Source organism: Cheilinus undulatus, linkage group 6 (assembly GCF_018320785.1).
Source record: "Cheilinus undulatus linkage group 6, ASM1832078v1, whole genome shotgun sequence".
NCBI classification, from domain to species: domain Eukaryota; kingdom Metazoa; phylum Chordata; class Actinopteri; order Labriformes; family Labridae; genus Cheilinus; species Cheilinus undulatus.
Genome location: NC_054870.1, coordinates 5407649 through 5424174, shown reverse-complemented (window position 1 = coordinate 5424174; position 16526 = coordinate 5407649). Strand labels below are relative to the sequence as shown.

At 39.4% G+C, this 16526-nt stretch overlaps 1 protein-coding gene across 4 annotated transcripts in view; it reads right to left on the bottom strand.

The window, feature by feature from the left end:
• hspa12a (heat shock protein 12A) overlaps nucleotides 1–15373 on the bottom strand; it is an 87207-nt gene extending 71834 nt beyond the window's left edge. For all 4 annotated transcript variants that reach the window (XM_041790308.1, XM_041790310.1, XM_041790309.1 and 1 more), the window contains exon 1: nucleotides 15024–15373. In XM_041790308.1, the coding sequence (XP_041646242.1) occupies nucleotides 15024–15066 (43 nt within the window). In that variant the 5' untranslated portion in view covers nucleotides 15067–15373. The remainder of the gene's footprint in view (nucleotides 1–15023) is intronic.
• Between the last annotated feature and the right edge of the window lie 1153 nt (nucleotides 15374–16526).

Sequence of the window (16526 nt, the reverse complement as noted above, 5' to 3'; positions counted from 1 at the left end):
GCTTAGGTGTTAACTTTCCTTTTTTTTCTACTCGAGTTTCAAAACATTAGATTATAAGCAATATTAATGTATATGCTATCTCCATCATCTTCTGCGTCTTATTCTCCACCCAAAATATGTTGTTGTTAATTCCACCGGATGCATGATGGGAAATAATCTCAAAAGGAATCGTTTTCTAGTCTTGTAGTAAGTGACGCCCAGTTTTTGCAAAATCTTAGTCTGAAACTAAGCTCAGCAACTTGCCGACAAATGGTCTTCAGATGTGCAAGGGTCTCAGGTGTTAGTCTTTTTACAGTCTTTAAAGTTTTAGCAAAGATCTCAGGTGTAAGGCGATTCTAAGCTAACTAGTGCAAAATGCTAAATGGGTCACTGTGACTGCAGACCATTTACATCAATGAAGATGAGTTTAATTCACTTTAGCAGAAGATATTTTGTTCCTGATGTGTTTGTCTGCTGAATAAGTTTGAAGTTTATGGATATTATTGCTCGGAGAGTTAAGCTATTGTCATTTACAAACATTACAACTACGCTGAGATGTTAAAGTTGAGAAACCACAGTGTACCCTACTTGTACTTCTTTTTATCTCAAATTAAAAATACAAGTAAATGCTAGTATTTTAAACGTATGATTAATCATGATTAATCACTGTATTTATGGGATTAACTTGATTAACCAACGATACAATAAGCACAATTCATGGTAGAATGGTTTTTTTGTTTCATTTGCCATGGTCTCCTGTGCACACACTGGCAAGAATGTGGCGATAGGACAGAAAACTGGCATAAAAATCATACTGACAAGTAGTGTTTTAGTGGAGTACTACAGAGAGACACCACAAGTATGTGGTGTGAGGAACAGTGTGAGGAACAGTGTGAGGATTTTTGCCTTTATACCAGTGCTATGTGTAGTTTGACAGTCTCAAACTCCTCCTTAATTAAGACGCACTCTTACAACCTCCTCTTCATATATAAGTGCAAACATGTAGATAAGTGAGAGGCATGTCTGGTTTATTGAGCCTACACACTCGGTCAAACACTTGATTATCCAATAATGACTTCTCATGTGGAGAAATGCTCTTTATTGGCGGGGTAATCAGCTGAGCGGTGGTACCATTTATGTCAATTTGCTGTGTTAACTCACTGCACTGCAGCATCTGAGCCAACTGGGATCAGACCTGAACGGTCAATAAAGAGAAAATGCTTCCTCAGCTGAGAGCCACACCTTACACCGGGCTGACAGCAGGGATGACACGAGAAGAGCTCCCAAAGAGACGAAACGAGACACTGTCCCTGATTTAGAGAGCTAAATGAATGCTTAGTCACAAGAACTCAGGGAAATGTCTAAAAAGAAGATGCTGCAGTTTGACTCAGCTTTTTCTGTCACTGTGCAAAGAGACCAAAGCATGACTCAGCAGAGGGTTGTCTGATTTTGATGCTACACTAATGAAGGGCTAGTTATTTCCTTGATGGACGCTTTGGGGGCTTGACTTTCAAAAACACTGAAAAAGACACATTTTGATCAAATTATCATATTGTCTCTAAATTTTTTTTTTTTTTTCAAATGTATGCCATTGGTAAAAAATAAGAAAATGAGATTGGAGCCTATCCCATCTGTCATCGGGCGAGAGGCAGGGTACACCCTGGACTTGTCCCATCAATCACAGGGCTGACATATAGAGACAGACAACCAGGCATGCTCACATTCACACCAACAGCCAATTTAGAGTCACCCATTAACCTAAAGAGTATGTCGTTGGTGCAGGGAGGAAGCCGGAGTATCCGGAGAGAGCCCACGCATGCACGGGGAGAACATGCAAACTCTGCACAGAAAGGCCCTGACCGGGGAGCAAACAAGGGACCTTTCTGCTGTGAGGCAACAACAACTCCTGCGCCGCCGTGCAGCCCATGGCAGCACTGTTGAAAACTTAAAGAGCTTTCTGCAGGCATTATTGTAAACCGTTCAAGTTCTACTAAATACAAGCATAGCCTGACATTGTGATTGTGACTGCAATTACACCGCGTTCCACATTATTATGCAAACGACATTTTTCTCTGATTTTCTAAATATCAATGCAAATGACAGTCATAATATTTTTCAAGTCATCAACAGTTAGAGTACAGTTCAAATGTTTTTGAACAAACTTCATAATAACTATTATTTTTTTTAAAAATAAAAACCTCAAAATGCACTTTTCCACATGTTCCACATTATTAAGCAGGCCACAGGTTTCAGCAATATGGGAAAGAAAAAGGATCCCTCTGCTGCTGAAAAGTGTCCAATAGTTTAATGCCTTGGACAAGGAATGAAAACATTCTATATTTCAGGAACAATTAAGCATGATCATCATACTGTGAAGAAATTTGTGGCTGATTCAGAGCACAGACGGGTTTGTGCAGATAAAGACATAATGAGGAAGGTTTCTGACGGACAAATACATCAGATTAAGAAAGCAGATGCTAAAATGCCATTACAAAGCAGCAAACAAGTATTTGAAGCTGCTGGGGCCTCTGGAGTCCCACCAACCTCAAGGTGTAGGATCCTCCAGAGGCTTGCAGTCGTGTATAAACCTACTATTCAGCCACCTCTAACCAATGCTCACAAACAGAAACGGTTGCAGTGGGCCCAGAAATACATGAAGACTCATTTTCAAACAGTCTTGTTGACTGATGAGTGCCGTGCAACCCTGGATGGTCCAGATGGAGGAGTAGTGGATGGTTGGTGGATGGCCACCATGTCCCAATGAGGCTGGGACGTCAACAAGGAGGGGGCGGAGTCATGTTTGGGCCGGAATCACGAGGAGAGAGCTGATAGGCCCCTTTAGGGTCCCTGAAGGTGTGAAAATGACCTCGGCAAAGTAAATAGAGTTTCTGACTAACCACTTTCTTCCATGGTACAAAAAGATAATCATGCCTTCTGTAGCAAAATTTTCTTCATGCATAACAATGCACCATCTCATGCTGCAAAGAATCTCTCTGTGTCATTGGCTGCTATGGGCATAAAAGGAGAGAAACTCATGGTGTGGCCCCCATCCTCCCCTGACCTCAACCCAACTGAGAACCTTTGGACCATCCTCAAGCTAAAGATCTATGAGGGTGGGAGGCAGTTCACATCAAAACAGCAGCTCTGGGAGGATATTCTGACATCCTGCAAAAAAAATTCTAGCAGAAACTCTCCAAAAACTCACAAGTTCAATGGAGGCAAAAATAGTGAAGGTGATATCAAAGAAGGGCTCCTATGTTAACATGGAACTTGTCCTGTTAAGATGTTTTTGATTGAAATAGCTTTGATTTCAGTAAATATGACCCAATGATGCTGCAATTTCTACAAATGACCATTTTCAGTTCCTTACAACCTATAAAATGTTTTAAAAAGCTGTTGTGCTTAATAATGTGGAACAGTGCATTTTGAGGTTTTTATTTTAAAAAAAATAATTTTTGTCATTATGAAGTTTGTTCAAAAACATTTGAATTATGCTCTAATGGCTGATAACCTGAAAAATATTCTGTCATCTGCATAAATATTTAGGAAAATCAGAGAAGAATATCATTTGCATAATAATGTGGAACGTGGTGTAGATCAATTGTGCAGCACTTGCTTGCAGTGCTAGAATCGCCAGCCTTCAATCATGCTTGCAGGTTAACGTCCACGTGAAAATCGCCACTCGGTGCTTTGATTATATGTGAGTACAACCTGACACAGCCTTCATACAACTTTACATTTTCTAGATCAAAATACTGCTAACCAATGCTATTCCTATGAGATGCTACGGCTGCTATCAGTTCATCGTTGTTTACATTAGGTTAAAGAGCATTCTGACAGAATGGCACTATTTCCCAGAGATTGAGTCTCCCTCTGTGTATTTTGGTGCATATAGGTCTTCTTTCTCTCCCTGCTGATAGGTAATAGAAGGAACAAGTATCCAAAACAATTTACAGACAGAAGCTGGGAATGTTAAGTAATGTCTTGTGGGCTTTTGAAGTAGATGAAAATATGCTCTGAATAATATTTATTTTGCATTTTGCAACAATGCTGAGCTCTGTCAAGCTGCAAGTTTACTCAGCAGGAACTTATAAAAAGCACAGACTTATTTAGAGCCCAAAATAACCAACAACTGAATAACTCCATCTACATATCCTGTAAAAAGGGCCGACATGAGTTAAAACATTCTGAACCCATCATCACCAGCAGGTTGAAGCTGAAATAAAGTCTGAACAGTTGATGTGTGTGTCAGTGTACAGACCATACTACGATACCTTGCAGACTGCAGATTTAATTTCATGTTGTCAGTGAGAGGAGCAACTTTATTTGGCCCTCTGCATGTTTGGGGTCTAACCAGCACACATCAACATGTTCAGTTCATGAACAAAGGGCCTCTTTTTATCCCCCAATGCTGCTGTGAAATTATAATGCAAGCACATATTAAGTGGTTGAATGCCCGAGTAAATAGTATTAGACACGCACAGTCAACTCTAATGGCTTTATGGGCGTTAAGCCTGACACGAGAAATGGTATAAAACCTTCTGACTTCATGACAGACAGACAGCTACTGAAGCTCAGAGTCACACTGATGTGTTCTGACAACACGAGGCTGTGGGTGTGATTTATCATAATTACGGTGCATTCAGGTTCCATGGGAATAATCACAACGACTCAATCTGTAGCAAGGGTTTATGATCCTGTTTGCATTTTAACATCTATGCTGGACTATCAGATACCAAGTTGAATCCACTTTAGCGTCCTTGTTCACACTTAACCATTATCATTAGACTACAGAGAAAGCCTTCGACTGAAACAAACTTACTTAGCAAAAAGCAGCCTATACACCATTTCTCCTACTCTTGGGATCACTGCAGTTTATCTACATCCAGTCGGCCTCACCTGTCACCAGTCATCATGAAATAGGAGTCATTTTTATCAAACTTGTTCCCCGCAAGATTTATTTCTTTATTTATTTACCATTTCAGTGTTTTCTTTTAGATGCATGCTGTTGACAAAACGAGGGCGAAAAGCTGCTAAAGATCCACCCTATCCCTATCTCATGGGTAATTTCAGGTTCATTTGAATTGCCACCAGCTTCACTACACATAACCCTTCTGTGATAGCTAGCTACAATCTAAGAGGCTAGCAGTCCCTCTTTAACAGCTTTTCACCCTCATTATGTCATAAACATCCACATGACGAAAATACTGATACAATGTAATGACAACTAAATTCAATTTCTGCTACTGATCTGCTAATCTCATTTTATTTCAATGAAGTTTTGATTCTTTATAAACAGTCTTTTTGATAATATTGAATACATAAAGTATCTTGTATTAGAGGCGTTTCCTATACAATGCTCCTATTATTCTGTACATGAAAACGATTCCATAAATCTATAAGCAGGCCTTTCATACTAAAACATCATTTAATGTCACACTACAGTTACATACAACAAAATGCTACAAAATGTGCTTCGCTCATCATCTTTCCACTAGCTTCTATGCTAACCTATTGTGCTTTGTAGACAGCTCTGTCTTTGTGACTGAGGTGCTTGGTGATCTTAGGTGTGCTGTTATGACTGGTAGCACTTTTAGCATGCAGGTTAAATAAGCCCGTTGTTCAGTGTTAGCTCTGTGGAAAAGTTAGCCCGTTGTGTTTACCTGTGCATGCAGAGGTATTTGTGGCAAAGGAGCATCTTCTCGTGGCTGAGGCCTGGGCCGCGTGAAACTGAATGGATGAACGGAGTCAGCTGATAGCTGTCTCCTTCGCTGTTGACATTGTCTGCCTATCTTGCTTACACTGCCATCTGGTGGAAGATCTGTATAAAACATGAATTCTCCCAGCCTGTTTAAAGTGGAGGTATTATGCCTTTTTTCAAGGCTTTACACCACCTCTCTGATACCCACGTAGTAGCTTCACATGGTTTACAGCTCAAAAAACTCCTCATGTTTCTCACACTGGCGTCCTGAAAAACCCTTATTTTAACCTCCGTCTGAAACGCTTCGTTTTCGCTGCTGTCTCTTTAACATCCCCCCCCCCCCCGGACCTGCTTTCCTCTGACTGGCTGATTTTCCGGAGGCTGGCCGGTGTTAGTCTCAATGTTTTGTGCCTGCCCCCTCCAATGTGGCTATGTTGCTATGCTAGTACTTGTAAACTTTGAATGAACTAGTCTAACTGAGTAAAATATGGCGAATTTGATATACGTCCGTACAGGTTAGACCCGGAGTCTGATCCTGATAGTTTGGAGAGAGAGGGGGAAGAAAACCAGCAGCAGTGAAGGATAAAGCAGGACATATCTGTTTGGTAAGTGTTCCAGAGCTGTATGTGACCAACAAGTGGTACTGAAAGCCAGAATATTCTGTCAATAAAAAGTACCAAAAAATACCAAATATATATATATATATATATATATATATATATATATATATATATATATATTATAACTTATTCAAAGACTGTATAAATTATTGGACAAAGCCTGGTTAGTGGAGGTGGCTTCTGATTCCAGTCCAAGGCAGCCACCTAGAGCTGCACAATAAATCACAATTTCCTTTCATAGCTAAGCCGTAGACTCATGATACCATTTAAGGATTATACTGTAATCCCAATGTTTTTCAGTACAATCACTCATTATTATCAAGTCATGCAGGACTACAGCCGCTATATCAAAACTGTCTCAGACTAACTTCAGATCAACCTAAAAACAGACAGAGAGGTGGAGCTGAAGCAGTCTTTAAGCTCCTGACAAACAGCTGCAACACATTGGCTTGTAGTCATATCAGCCCCACCACTAATTATACATAACTGGTATGCTACCGGTAAACTAGTCAGTTATTAATAAATTCAACCTCTGTAAAGTATGCACCCATAAAGACATGAACTATTCAGACCAAAATGTTTTTAATCAGTCTGTAAACACATTTAATTCTTTAAAAATTAACATTCAAACATGGAATCGCTGTTGCTGCAGACAGCCTTTAGTACATTGGTTCTCAACCTAGGGTCTGCCCCCCCCCCAACGTTGGGGCACAAATGATCTTAGGTCCCGTCCACACAGAGACAATTTCAGGAGTATAAGCAAAGGTTTTTTGTCGTATCGGCGTTTCATCCACAGGGAAACAACGTTTTGGGAGGCCATAAATGCTACTTTTTCAAGCCAGGTCCCAGAGTGCACAAATCTGTAAACGCTTACCGTTTTGTCTCTGTGTGGACAGCCAACCGCATCTTTCTTGAAACTATTACATCATACATAGCGTAGCCCACTTACGCTACATGCGCTGTTGAACCAAAACAACGATGGTGGACTACAGGGTTGTATTTGTGCTGCAGAAGCTACTGAGCTTGTTATGGCTTTTACAGCAAAATCTGCTGCTCCTTTACCACCACCGAGGAACAACATACAGCAAATGTTCTAAGATCCACCACAGAGAACAACCAGAAGGGCAACTAGGAGAAAGTTTGTGTCAGTTTTCTGTAATCTTTTTCTCTCTTTTGGTGCATTTCAGTGGCAGCATTGCATATATACTACAACATTTTCAGTCTTTTTCAGGGGTTCCTTGCTTATACAGACATTTCCTGAAACAATCCCAGATTTACAGAAAACTCTTTCAAAGTGAAACGGAAATATAGCGTTTTCGTCTCCGTGTGGAGAGGCGAGAGGCTTTGTCTGCCCTGAGGCTGCCAAAATTAGATCTGCAAATTTTGGCTGAAACCATGATAAAGCAGTTATTAAGTAGTTTATACTAGGGCTGTGCATTCAATCGAAAATTGGATGAAATTGCAATATGGCCTGCTGCTATTTTAAATCGCAGATGGTGCAATATTTCTTTAACCTGAAATTTGTGTCAAAATAGTAGTTTTAAACTTTTTTGCAGCAGCAAAGTTGCAGCATATTATTCAATCATTCAAGTGCCAATTTTTTTTAGAATAGTCTATAAAAAATCCTACCTTCATTTTTGTACTTTTTTCTTATTAAATATGAGAATGACAAAAACTCTTCAATGAAAGAATTCATATCCAATTTGCAATACCAGTCGAAATCATCAGAATTAGATCTTTTTAAGGAATTTTCAGCCCTTGTTTAGGAATAAAAGAGGGTTAAGGAATAATCATATATAAAATCGCAATTGCAATACTGGAGAAAAAAAATGCAATCAGATTATTTTCCACAATCATTCAGCCCTAATTTATATAAATGTCTTTGGGCAAGAAAAGCATACACAGGCCTGTTTAGGGTGTTATCAGCGAAACATTTAAAATCTATGAGGATTTTTGATGGCAGAGTGCACTTTTTCTTCTCTCCTGGGTCCTGGGAGTCTCTGTTTTTCTTAGGTACATGTAGGGGGGCTCCAAGGAAAAAAATGGTTGGGGAAAAACAGCTCTAGTAGACATGAGAGGAACAGCTGCTTTTGCACATCTTCACTGACTTTCTTTTTCAGAGGTTTCTGCTTGGAATTACCACATCTGATTACTCAGCATGAATGTTAATTCAGGGTGTAAACGGGGTCTGAGTCTCCGATGAGGTTTCCTCCCTTTGTTTACTCTCCACATTGGCTTTCCTTTTCCGCTTAAAGAAATGACATTTTTGGATGCTAAAAACATTTGGGTGTTGAAGAAATGACACCACATCAGTGGCAGGACTGAACCACAGAAATTGCTGGAATGCTTCATCCAAACTTCAAACTTTAAAAAAGTCACAGAGGGCAGATGCCTTACTCCATAGTCGACAGATAGGTGCCTGTCGTGACTCTATAGTCCAGAGGGTGTCAAAACAAGCAACCCAAACGATGACGCCTGTGCAGTGTGATAATCTCCTCATTTACATCATAAAGCTCGGCTCTCACTTCTGATCATGACATCAGCTAACAGATTCTCTCACCGCTGATCTGCCCTCTCTTCAGTACGACCATAAGGATCCATGATTCAGATTAAACCTTTGAAAAACACAAGAGCACAAGAAACCGTTCAATCCCTGAGAGTTCAAGTCTCTCAGAATGTGGTATTTAGCTCTCATCCCTGTGGGACATCACCAGGGTGTAGTCTGCAGAGCAATCAGGCAGATGTATTACATAACAGCAGAGGAACGAGTCTGTTTAGAGGAGATGAACCTCCTATAAGTCAAACTTTGATCACTTTTACACAGGCCTGTTTTAACAGTCAGACCTTTGATGCCCTATAGCTACTGGGAATGATGAAACGGTCAGGATGTAGGAGTGAATTACCTGAGAGCTCGCCGTCCCTCTTCTTATTCTAACAACAGCCCATAAATCAGTACTGTGGCTCTCTTACCATGGCTTATCCTTACATGCTGTGTGCAGAGAAGCTGCTGCTGATGAGAATGACTGGGGGCAAATTAGCTGCAAGCTAAGAGGCTAGAAGGGCTTTTTTAACAGCTTTTCTCCCCCATTCAGTTATAAACATGCTTACATGCAACAACTGGAATAAGGATAAATGTAGAAAGGATTTTAACGTACTGTTTGAAAGTCAGAAAAGCTATAATTACAGATGAACCGAGGGAATCCCAATGAATTTTGGGATATGTAGTCCATTTGCTCTTAAAAAAAATCTGAACATGTGCCTTTGCTTTTTTCTAACAATATTCTGGAGTATTCTGGTTTGCTTGGCTCCTGGATTTAAAATCTGGCTATGGATTTAAAGCATTGTGAAATATTAAACGAGGATTTGAACAGTAAAATTTACTTCCAGAACCTGGGCTGATATCAAAGTGGGTGGACATTGTTGAGCTCTGTTGTCATAAGACCTGTTCATGAAATGGGAAAAAAAAACAACAAAAAAACCAAAAATAAAAAGTACCTGATAAAATCACAGAAAAATCAATTAAGCACAAATTAACAAGAGACAACACTTTCTTCAACAAAAATCGGTCATTTCCCTAGATATGAAGCTATTGGTTGAGTGACGTATATTTTTAGAGTTAGCTTCAAAATAAACAATAAATAAATACTGACCTAGCCTACATCTTGTTTAAAACTATAGAGGTAGATCATAAAAATGTAATATATTGGCCAGCACTACTTCAGGTAGTAAAAGAGTTACATTTTGTGTAGTGCTGTCAATTGATTAAAAAAACGGATCAAGTTAATCACACCACTGTGCTGTGATTAATCACGATTAATCACAGCATTTCTTTAGTTTTAGTAACTTTAAGATTTGTAAACGTTCTTATTATCAAGTATTTTCATTATTTTAACTTTTTGTACAGCTATTTAAAAGTGCTTTTTACTAAAAAAATGTATTTGTAATTATTATTATTAATACTATTATTGTTATCTTTAAATTAACATTTAAAATACTACCATTTACTTGCATTTTTGTTTGAGATAAATTAGTACAAGTATGGTGTTCAAATGAAGAAATATTAAACAGAGTTTTTAAACTTATTTGTGGTTTGTAAATCAGAGTGTCTTAACCCCTTAAAGCCTGTTGTCACATATTTGATACATACCTTTATGATACCTTTATCTAATCAATATCATCATAAATTACAAAAAAAAAACCTTCTGAACACAATCTGAAAAATGATGAAAATGCCCTCAAGTGGATTATCAGTTATCGAAAAATACCTAAAGTATTAAATTATATACAAATAATATAAATGTTAAATTTTATGGAAATGTGGATTTTTTTGGATTTCAGTACAAAGTGAAATAAACATTTAATTTCCAAAAAATTAGAAGTTTCTGGCTATAATTTGTATTTTCAGGCTTTAAGGGGTTCATTCACTGAGCAATAACATTTATAAACTGCAAATGAGCCCAGCGGACAAACACATCAGGTAGAAAATAACTTGTGCTGTAAAGTGAATGATCAGATGTGCTGTTACACAGAGGTAGCTAGAAGTTGCTGACTGATGTCCAGTGGTCTCTCGTCAATGTAATAAATGTAGCTTGGGGCAGATGCTCCACTTAGTTGCCTATTTTGCTGTCATACAGTTCACGGATTCTTCTGACTGTAGTTCTCGTAGGTGTTCTGTGGTACGGGTCATCCGTGGTGACCCGAATGATGTCTTGAAGCCCCTTGTTGTCAACGATGTCGATGGTCTGCAGTCTCTGGCAACCCATTAGCGACCCCATTAGTTAGCTTAGATGTTGTCGTTTTGGGGACAAATCCATGTCTGCTGGACTGCGCTGGTGTAGCTGGGCGTTATGGCTTGGTCCTGTGTTGTTGTTGGCGTCTTTTCTAACATTAGCAGCATTAGCTCTCATGGCTTGATCCCGTGTTGTTGTTAGCATCTTTGCTAACATTAGCAAAGATGTGTTTAGGTAATACTTCAGACTCGTGCTTCTGCGTAAAGACAGTTCATCACCGCAGTATGTACACACAACTTTGGTTTTATCCAGACTTCCATTAGGCAGCTTTTTAAATCAAAATTTGCTGTGAAGCAGACCTGGGTCTGTCTCCTCACTCATCACTGCTGGCTGTGTTTGACCTGCCTTTAACCTTTTCACCCCAAGGATGTAAACATCTGTGCAGGAGGACTACGGGGGGAAGTTGTGATCAAACTTAGTCATATGATCAAATTGCATTAGTTTTCTTTTAACCTGTTGAGCTTCCCAGCTTAATCACGATTAATGCATTCATATTAACAGGCCTAATTTCGAGTAGAATCGATGGGAAGTTAATAACATCACTAGTTGACATCGCTAAAAGAACGCAAGTGCTGCTAACATGATGTATAACAATAATCAAGGCCGTAGCTGGCTATGAGGTCACTGAAGTCTGAATCTCTAACTTTTAAGTAAGTAGAAGTAAGTAAGACAACAAAAAGTGGTACTAATGAATATATGTAAAGCTAGATGGCTTTTATTTTGAAAAGGCTCATGACATAAAATCATATCTTGCCTTGCACTACCTTGTGTCCTGATTGGAAGCAGTTCGCTGTGATTGTGTGGACATGTGGCTACAGCAGCTTTGACAGGAGGCCCACTGTCACGGAGGACTGATCAAATCTGCTGGAAATAAGTTTGAATGGTATTCACCATTATGGTTTGAAAGCTACTAGCTTTGTAACTCATAACTGACTCAAACCAGAAAGAGTTACCTTGTACGCTAATCATTCAGTGCAAATGAAGAATGAAGAATGCTAATGCTTACAGTAACCACGACGGTTTTGCACGTGTAAATGATTATTTACTGCAGAAATACTGGTCGGTGCTTAAAACATGCACTCAGCAAGTTATGTATTGATTATTTAACACAGATTTATGTGGCTTGAACAACAATGACTATAGCATTATATTATCTTCCCCTATTTTAGGAGAGCAGTAAGACTAAAAAAGCCTATTTCTATCTATTAACACAGCTTGGCCCTTGAGTGTATCATTTTGGCATTCATTTTGCGTGCTCCAAAAAATTTAAATACCATTTATATACAGAAAAAAAATTCTGGACCTAACTTATTTTTAAACCCTGGCCTTCAAACCCCCCCAAAATGTCTTCATATCAAGCTAATGATAGTCAGGTAGATCCCTGTAGACCAGGGATGGCCGACTCAGATTACCAAAAGGGCCACATGATATTTTTCTCACTGCCAGAGTGCCAAATATTTATGAAATGTAGGTTAATCTAATTTTAACAATAAGAAGAATTACCTATAACTTTGCATGATGAACAAATACACAGCTTTCAGTCACAGTTTAAAAAAAAAAAACATTTGCATTTTTAACTCAAACGCAAATAAAAGTACCTAATTTAATGAGCTAAACACTGAACTCAAACTGCTGTTCAATGCATTTTATATAACACTGGTTAATAAGTATATTTCACAAATATGTCTGCCAATGATGCATATTAAAGATCTTTATTACAGTAGTTACAGCCACTTGTAGCTCTTACAAAGAACCTTAGAATCCCAATAGTCAAAGATAATTCTAGAAATGCTTGTCTTTTTCATGTTCTCATGGCAGACGTTATGATGTTTTCTTCATGTTTATAAATTCTTGATATCTAAAATTGACTTCAGGGTCGCATTAGGTGAGGAAGAGGGCCACATGATGAGCCTGGGTCACCAGTTTCCCAGTACTGCTAGATAAACTTAATAAACTGGTGGATTACTGTGTGGTGAAATGGCATGCAATAAATAAAAACGTCTGACTTTGTCAGAGCAAGAGATGTTGCAGCAATAGTGAACATCTAATGGTTATTTCTTCCTCCTGGTTTTGAAAATTGTTCAGATATCCTCATAAGCTGAGTTTGATGCTCCTCTAATGCAGTGGTTCTCAGACTTTTCAGCCTGCGATTCCCAAAAACAAAGGTTCCAGAGACCGGGGACCTCCACTGTACCTGAAGGTGGTTGAACAGCCATGCACATTCAAGAATAGTCACGTGGAGACAAGGTCACCCATAAGGAAGGGATAAAGGGGGAGGTTTCTGGGACCCAGCCACACTGGGGGCCCATGGACATCAGCAAAATCATGGTCCATGGTGAAGCTAAGCTGAGAAAACAATATTTTATATTTGACCTGAATAATAACTACTCTTATCAAAGCAAACAAATATCTCTATTTTTTATTTTGTGTAGAAAATAGCCTTCTTTAAATGAAAATAACTTTTTTTAACATATTTAAAATGGGCTAAAAATTGTTAAATTGGTTAATAATGGCAAAAAAAGTTAGAAAAAGGTGGTGAAACTGGATTTTTAAAGAACATGATTGGGTTAAAAGTGGCAAAAATTAGATAAAAGTGGCAAAACAGGCACATAAAGTGGTAAAAGAGGATCAAATAGCTGCTGAATGGCTTTAAAGTGCAAAAAATGGTGGAAATTAGGTGAAATGGGATTTTAGAAAATTGATATAAACTGGCAAAAATGGGTTAAAATGGGTAAAAAGTTGTTAATAATGGCAATAATGGGTCAACAGAGGCAACAATAGGCAGAAATAGGCAAGAATTAGTTTAGTAGAAGTGACAAAAACAGGCAGAAAAAAAGTGATGGAAATGGTTTAAAATGGACACAGTTTGGTTTTAAGTGGCAAAAATGTGCTAAAATAGGCAAAATTGGTGTTTCAAATGATGAAAATGGTTAACAATTAATAAAACTGGTGTCAAATGGAAACAGTGTAATGTAAGAAATATTCTTAGTTTTCTAAGGCATCTGGTGACCCCATCTCAGTGTCTCACGACCCCCAAGGGGGTCCCAACCCCAAGCTTGAGAACCACTGCTCTAATGAAGGACTGTTGGCTATTTGGGGATTTAGCTAGATTTCTCATTAGGGTATGCCCTGGCTTTAAAAGAGATGCTATTACATAATAAAATGGGGAAGGGTGTTATGTTGTCTCTTGCCAGGGGCTTCCATATCCTTAAATCCGCCCCTGTTCGTCTGGCTGTCATTCCGGTACGTGATGTACCTGACAGAAGAAAAGCAGCTTTAAAGGCAAACTTCTCTCATTTCTGCAGCACACCTACAGATATCCGTCCAGCAGCACCGTGTGACTGCTGTGAATGCTAAAAGCCCTCAGTATTCCGTCCTAGCCTGGCAGCAGCATCACGGTCTGGGCGGAGATGAACACTGCGTTACCTGAGGCTGTGGTGCAGCAGACTTTTTTGCTGCATTGAGTCACAACTCCGATGGGACGGGCCATGTGACCAAACTCTGCACCGTTATGGACGACCGAACCGAGCACGATCTGTTCTCCAGCAAACCGTGAACACCCTGACACTCCGGGCACAGCCTCACGGTAGAAAAATATCAAAACCAGAGCGGTAAACTTTTACGCATCGCCATGTTCGTCTGCAGGGTGCGGAAGGCGAGGTCCTCTTTCACTGCGGCTGCCCTTGGAGAGCTCATACAGCCTCCTTACACTGCATTAAAGGTGTCAGGCAGCTTTCTAAGATTAATTAACACTGAAATGCTGCAGTATGTAAGATATTAAAGGGCCGTAAATCTTTAAAAATCGGACTTGAGAACACATAAAAGTCCCATAAACAGCCACACTGAAACACAGAGCGCGTACGCGCCTAATTGATGTCATAAATGAGCCGAGTTAAAACTACAGAAAACTGTTCAACAGAGGAGAGGCTTTACCTGATATTATCTTCTCTGCCGCCGTTTCTTTCTCAGTCATCATATCCCGCACTTTCACCTCCTCCCGAGCCTTCTCTCCGATACAGCTACACCAAGCAATTTTCCTGCTTTACCGAGGAAACCGAGCCAAAGAAGAAAAAACATCAACAAAAACGGCCTCCACGCTTCTTCTTCGCTGCCCCCTTTCAACTTCGCGTCGTCTCACCGCGTCCTGTTCGAAGAAGGAGCCGTGAAAAAGCTCATGAAGAAGAAGGTTTGGGGGTCCGGAGGTTTTTGAAGAAGCCAAATGGGGGGACGTGAGCCTCAGCAGAGAGGATGTTGGACCCCAGACTGCTGCTGCCGCTGCTCTGTCCGCCCCTCCCAATCACATTCACGGCTGTCCTGGCCAGGAATGCTGCTGCCTGCTGCCCAGTGTGCCGCAGATCTGCTCAGGACAGCCGGCAGGGAGGCTGTAGTCTGCACCGATACCACCGACACGTGAAGGTGTTTTATAGCCTGATCTAATCTAATGGACAGAATGCATTTATTAATTCAGTCTACTGCAGCAAAAAAAAAAAAAAAAAACAGAAACATCACACTTTAACTTAAGGAAAGGGTTCTTCAGGAGAACTGCATCTAAATTAACCGTTAGACGTGGAGCCTATGAACTAGAACAGGACAAGCAGAGATGCACAGATACCACTTCTTTCTTTTTAATACGTACAAGATCTCAGACTTTGGCACTCACTGATTCCGAGTACACATATGAAATGTGTGGTCACATTTTTTTTACTAATTTTTGTATTATGTCAGGTACTTGTATGGAAAAATCTGTGAACCTGAATAGAATAGAATAATTCTTTATTGTCTACCAAGCAGGAAAATTGTCTTTGGCTCACCAGCACAGGAGACAGAATGGTCGAGGTTGAAGTTACATCACAGTAAAGTTAATTTTGAATTAAATAATTATCAATACATCGTTTTAAAATATTGACACAGTATCGTGCCGCAAAATATTGCAATATTTTAGTGATTCGATAGTTTCTAAAATCCGTAGATGCTAGTGTAGATGTTAGTGTTATCTACTTTTGTTAAAGCTCATGTTGCTAAAGCTAATTTAGCTGCTACATTGGCTAGCAATGTTAACTGCATAGCTAGTGTAGCTAATTTAACCCTATAGAACCCAGCGTAGCACCAGCAATACGATAAGGATATCCATTTTTGATTGGTAGATTTGAAACCGAATAAAATATATTGATCATTCTTTTTGCATATAAAACCTGGGGAGTTACACTAACATTTCACACATTCACCATGTTTCAGAGCGCTTTTTCATTGCAGTGATGGGTTTGTAAAATATACAATAAAATGCACATAAAAATCTTTATAAACGAGACCACGGGTATTTGCAGCACTTCCTACATTGAAATAAACGTCATCACGTTGTGGGCATGACCTGTCACATGATTCTTAAGTGTCCTTACCTCATAAGCTCCCCACCCCAACAACAGGAAGTGGCGTATT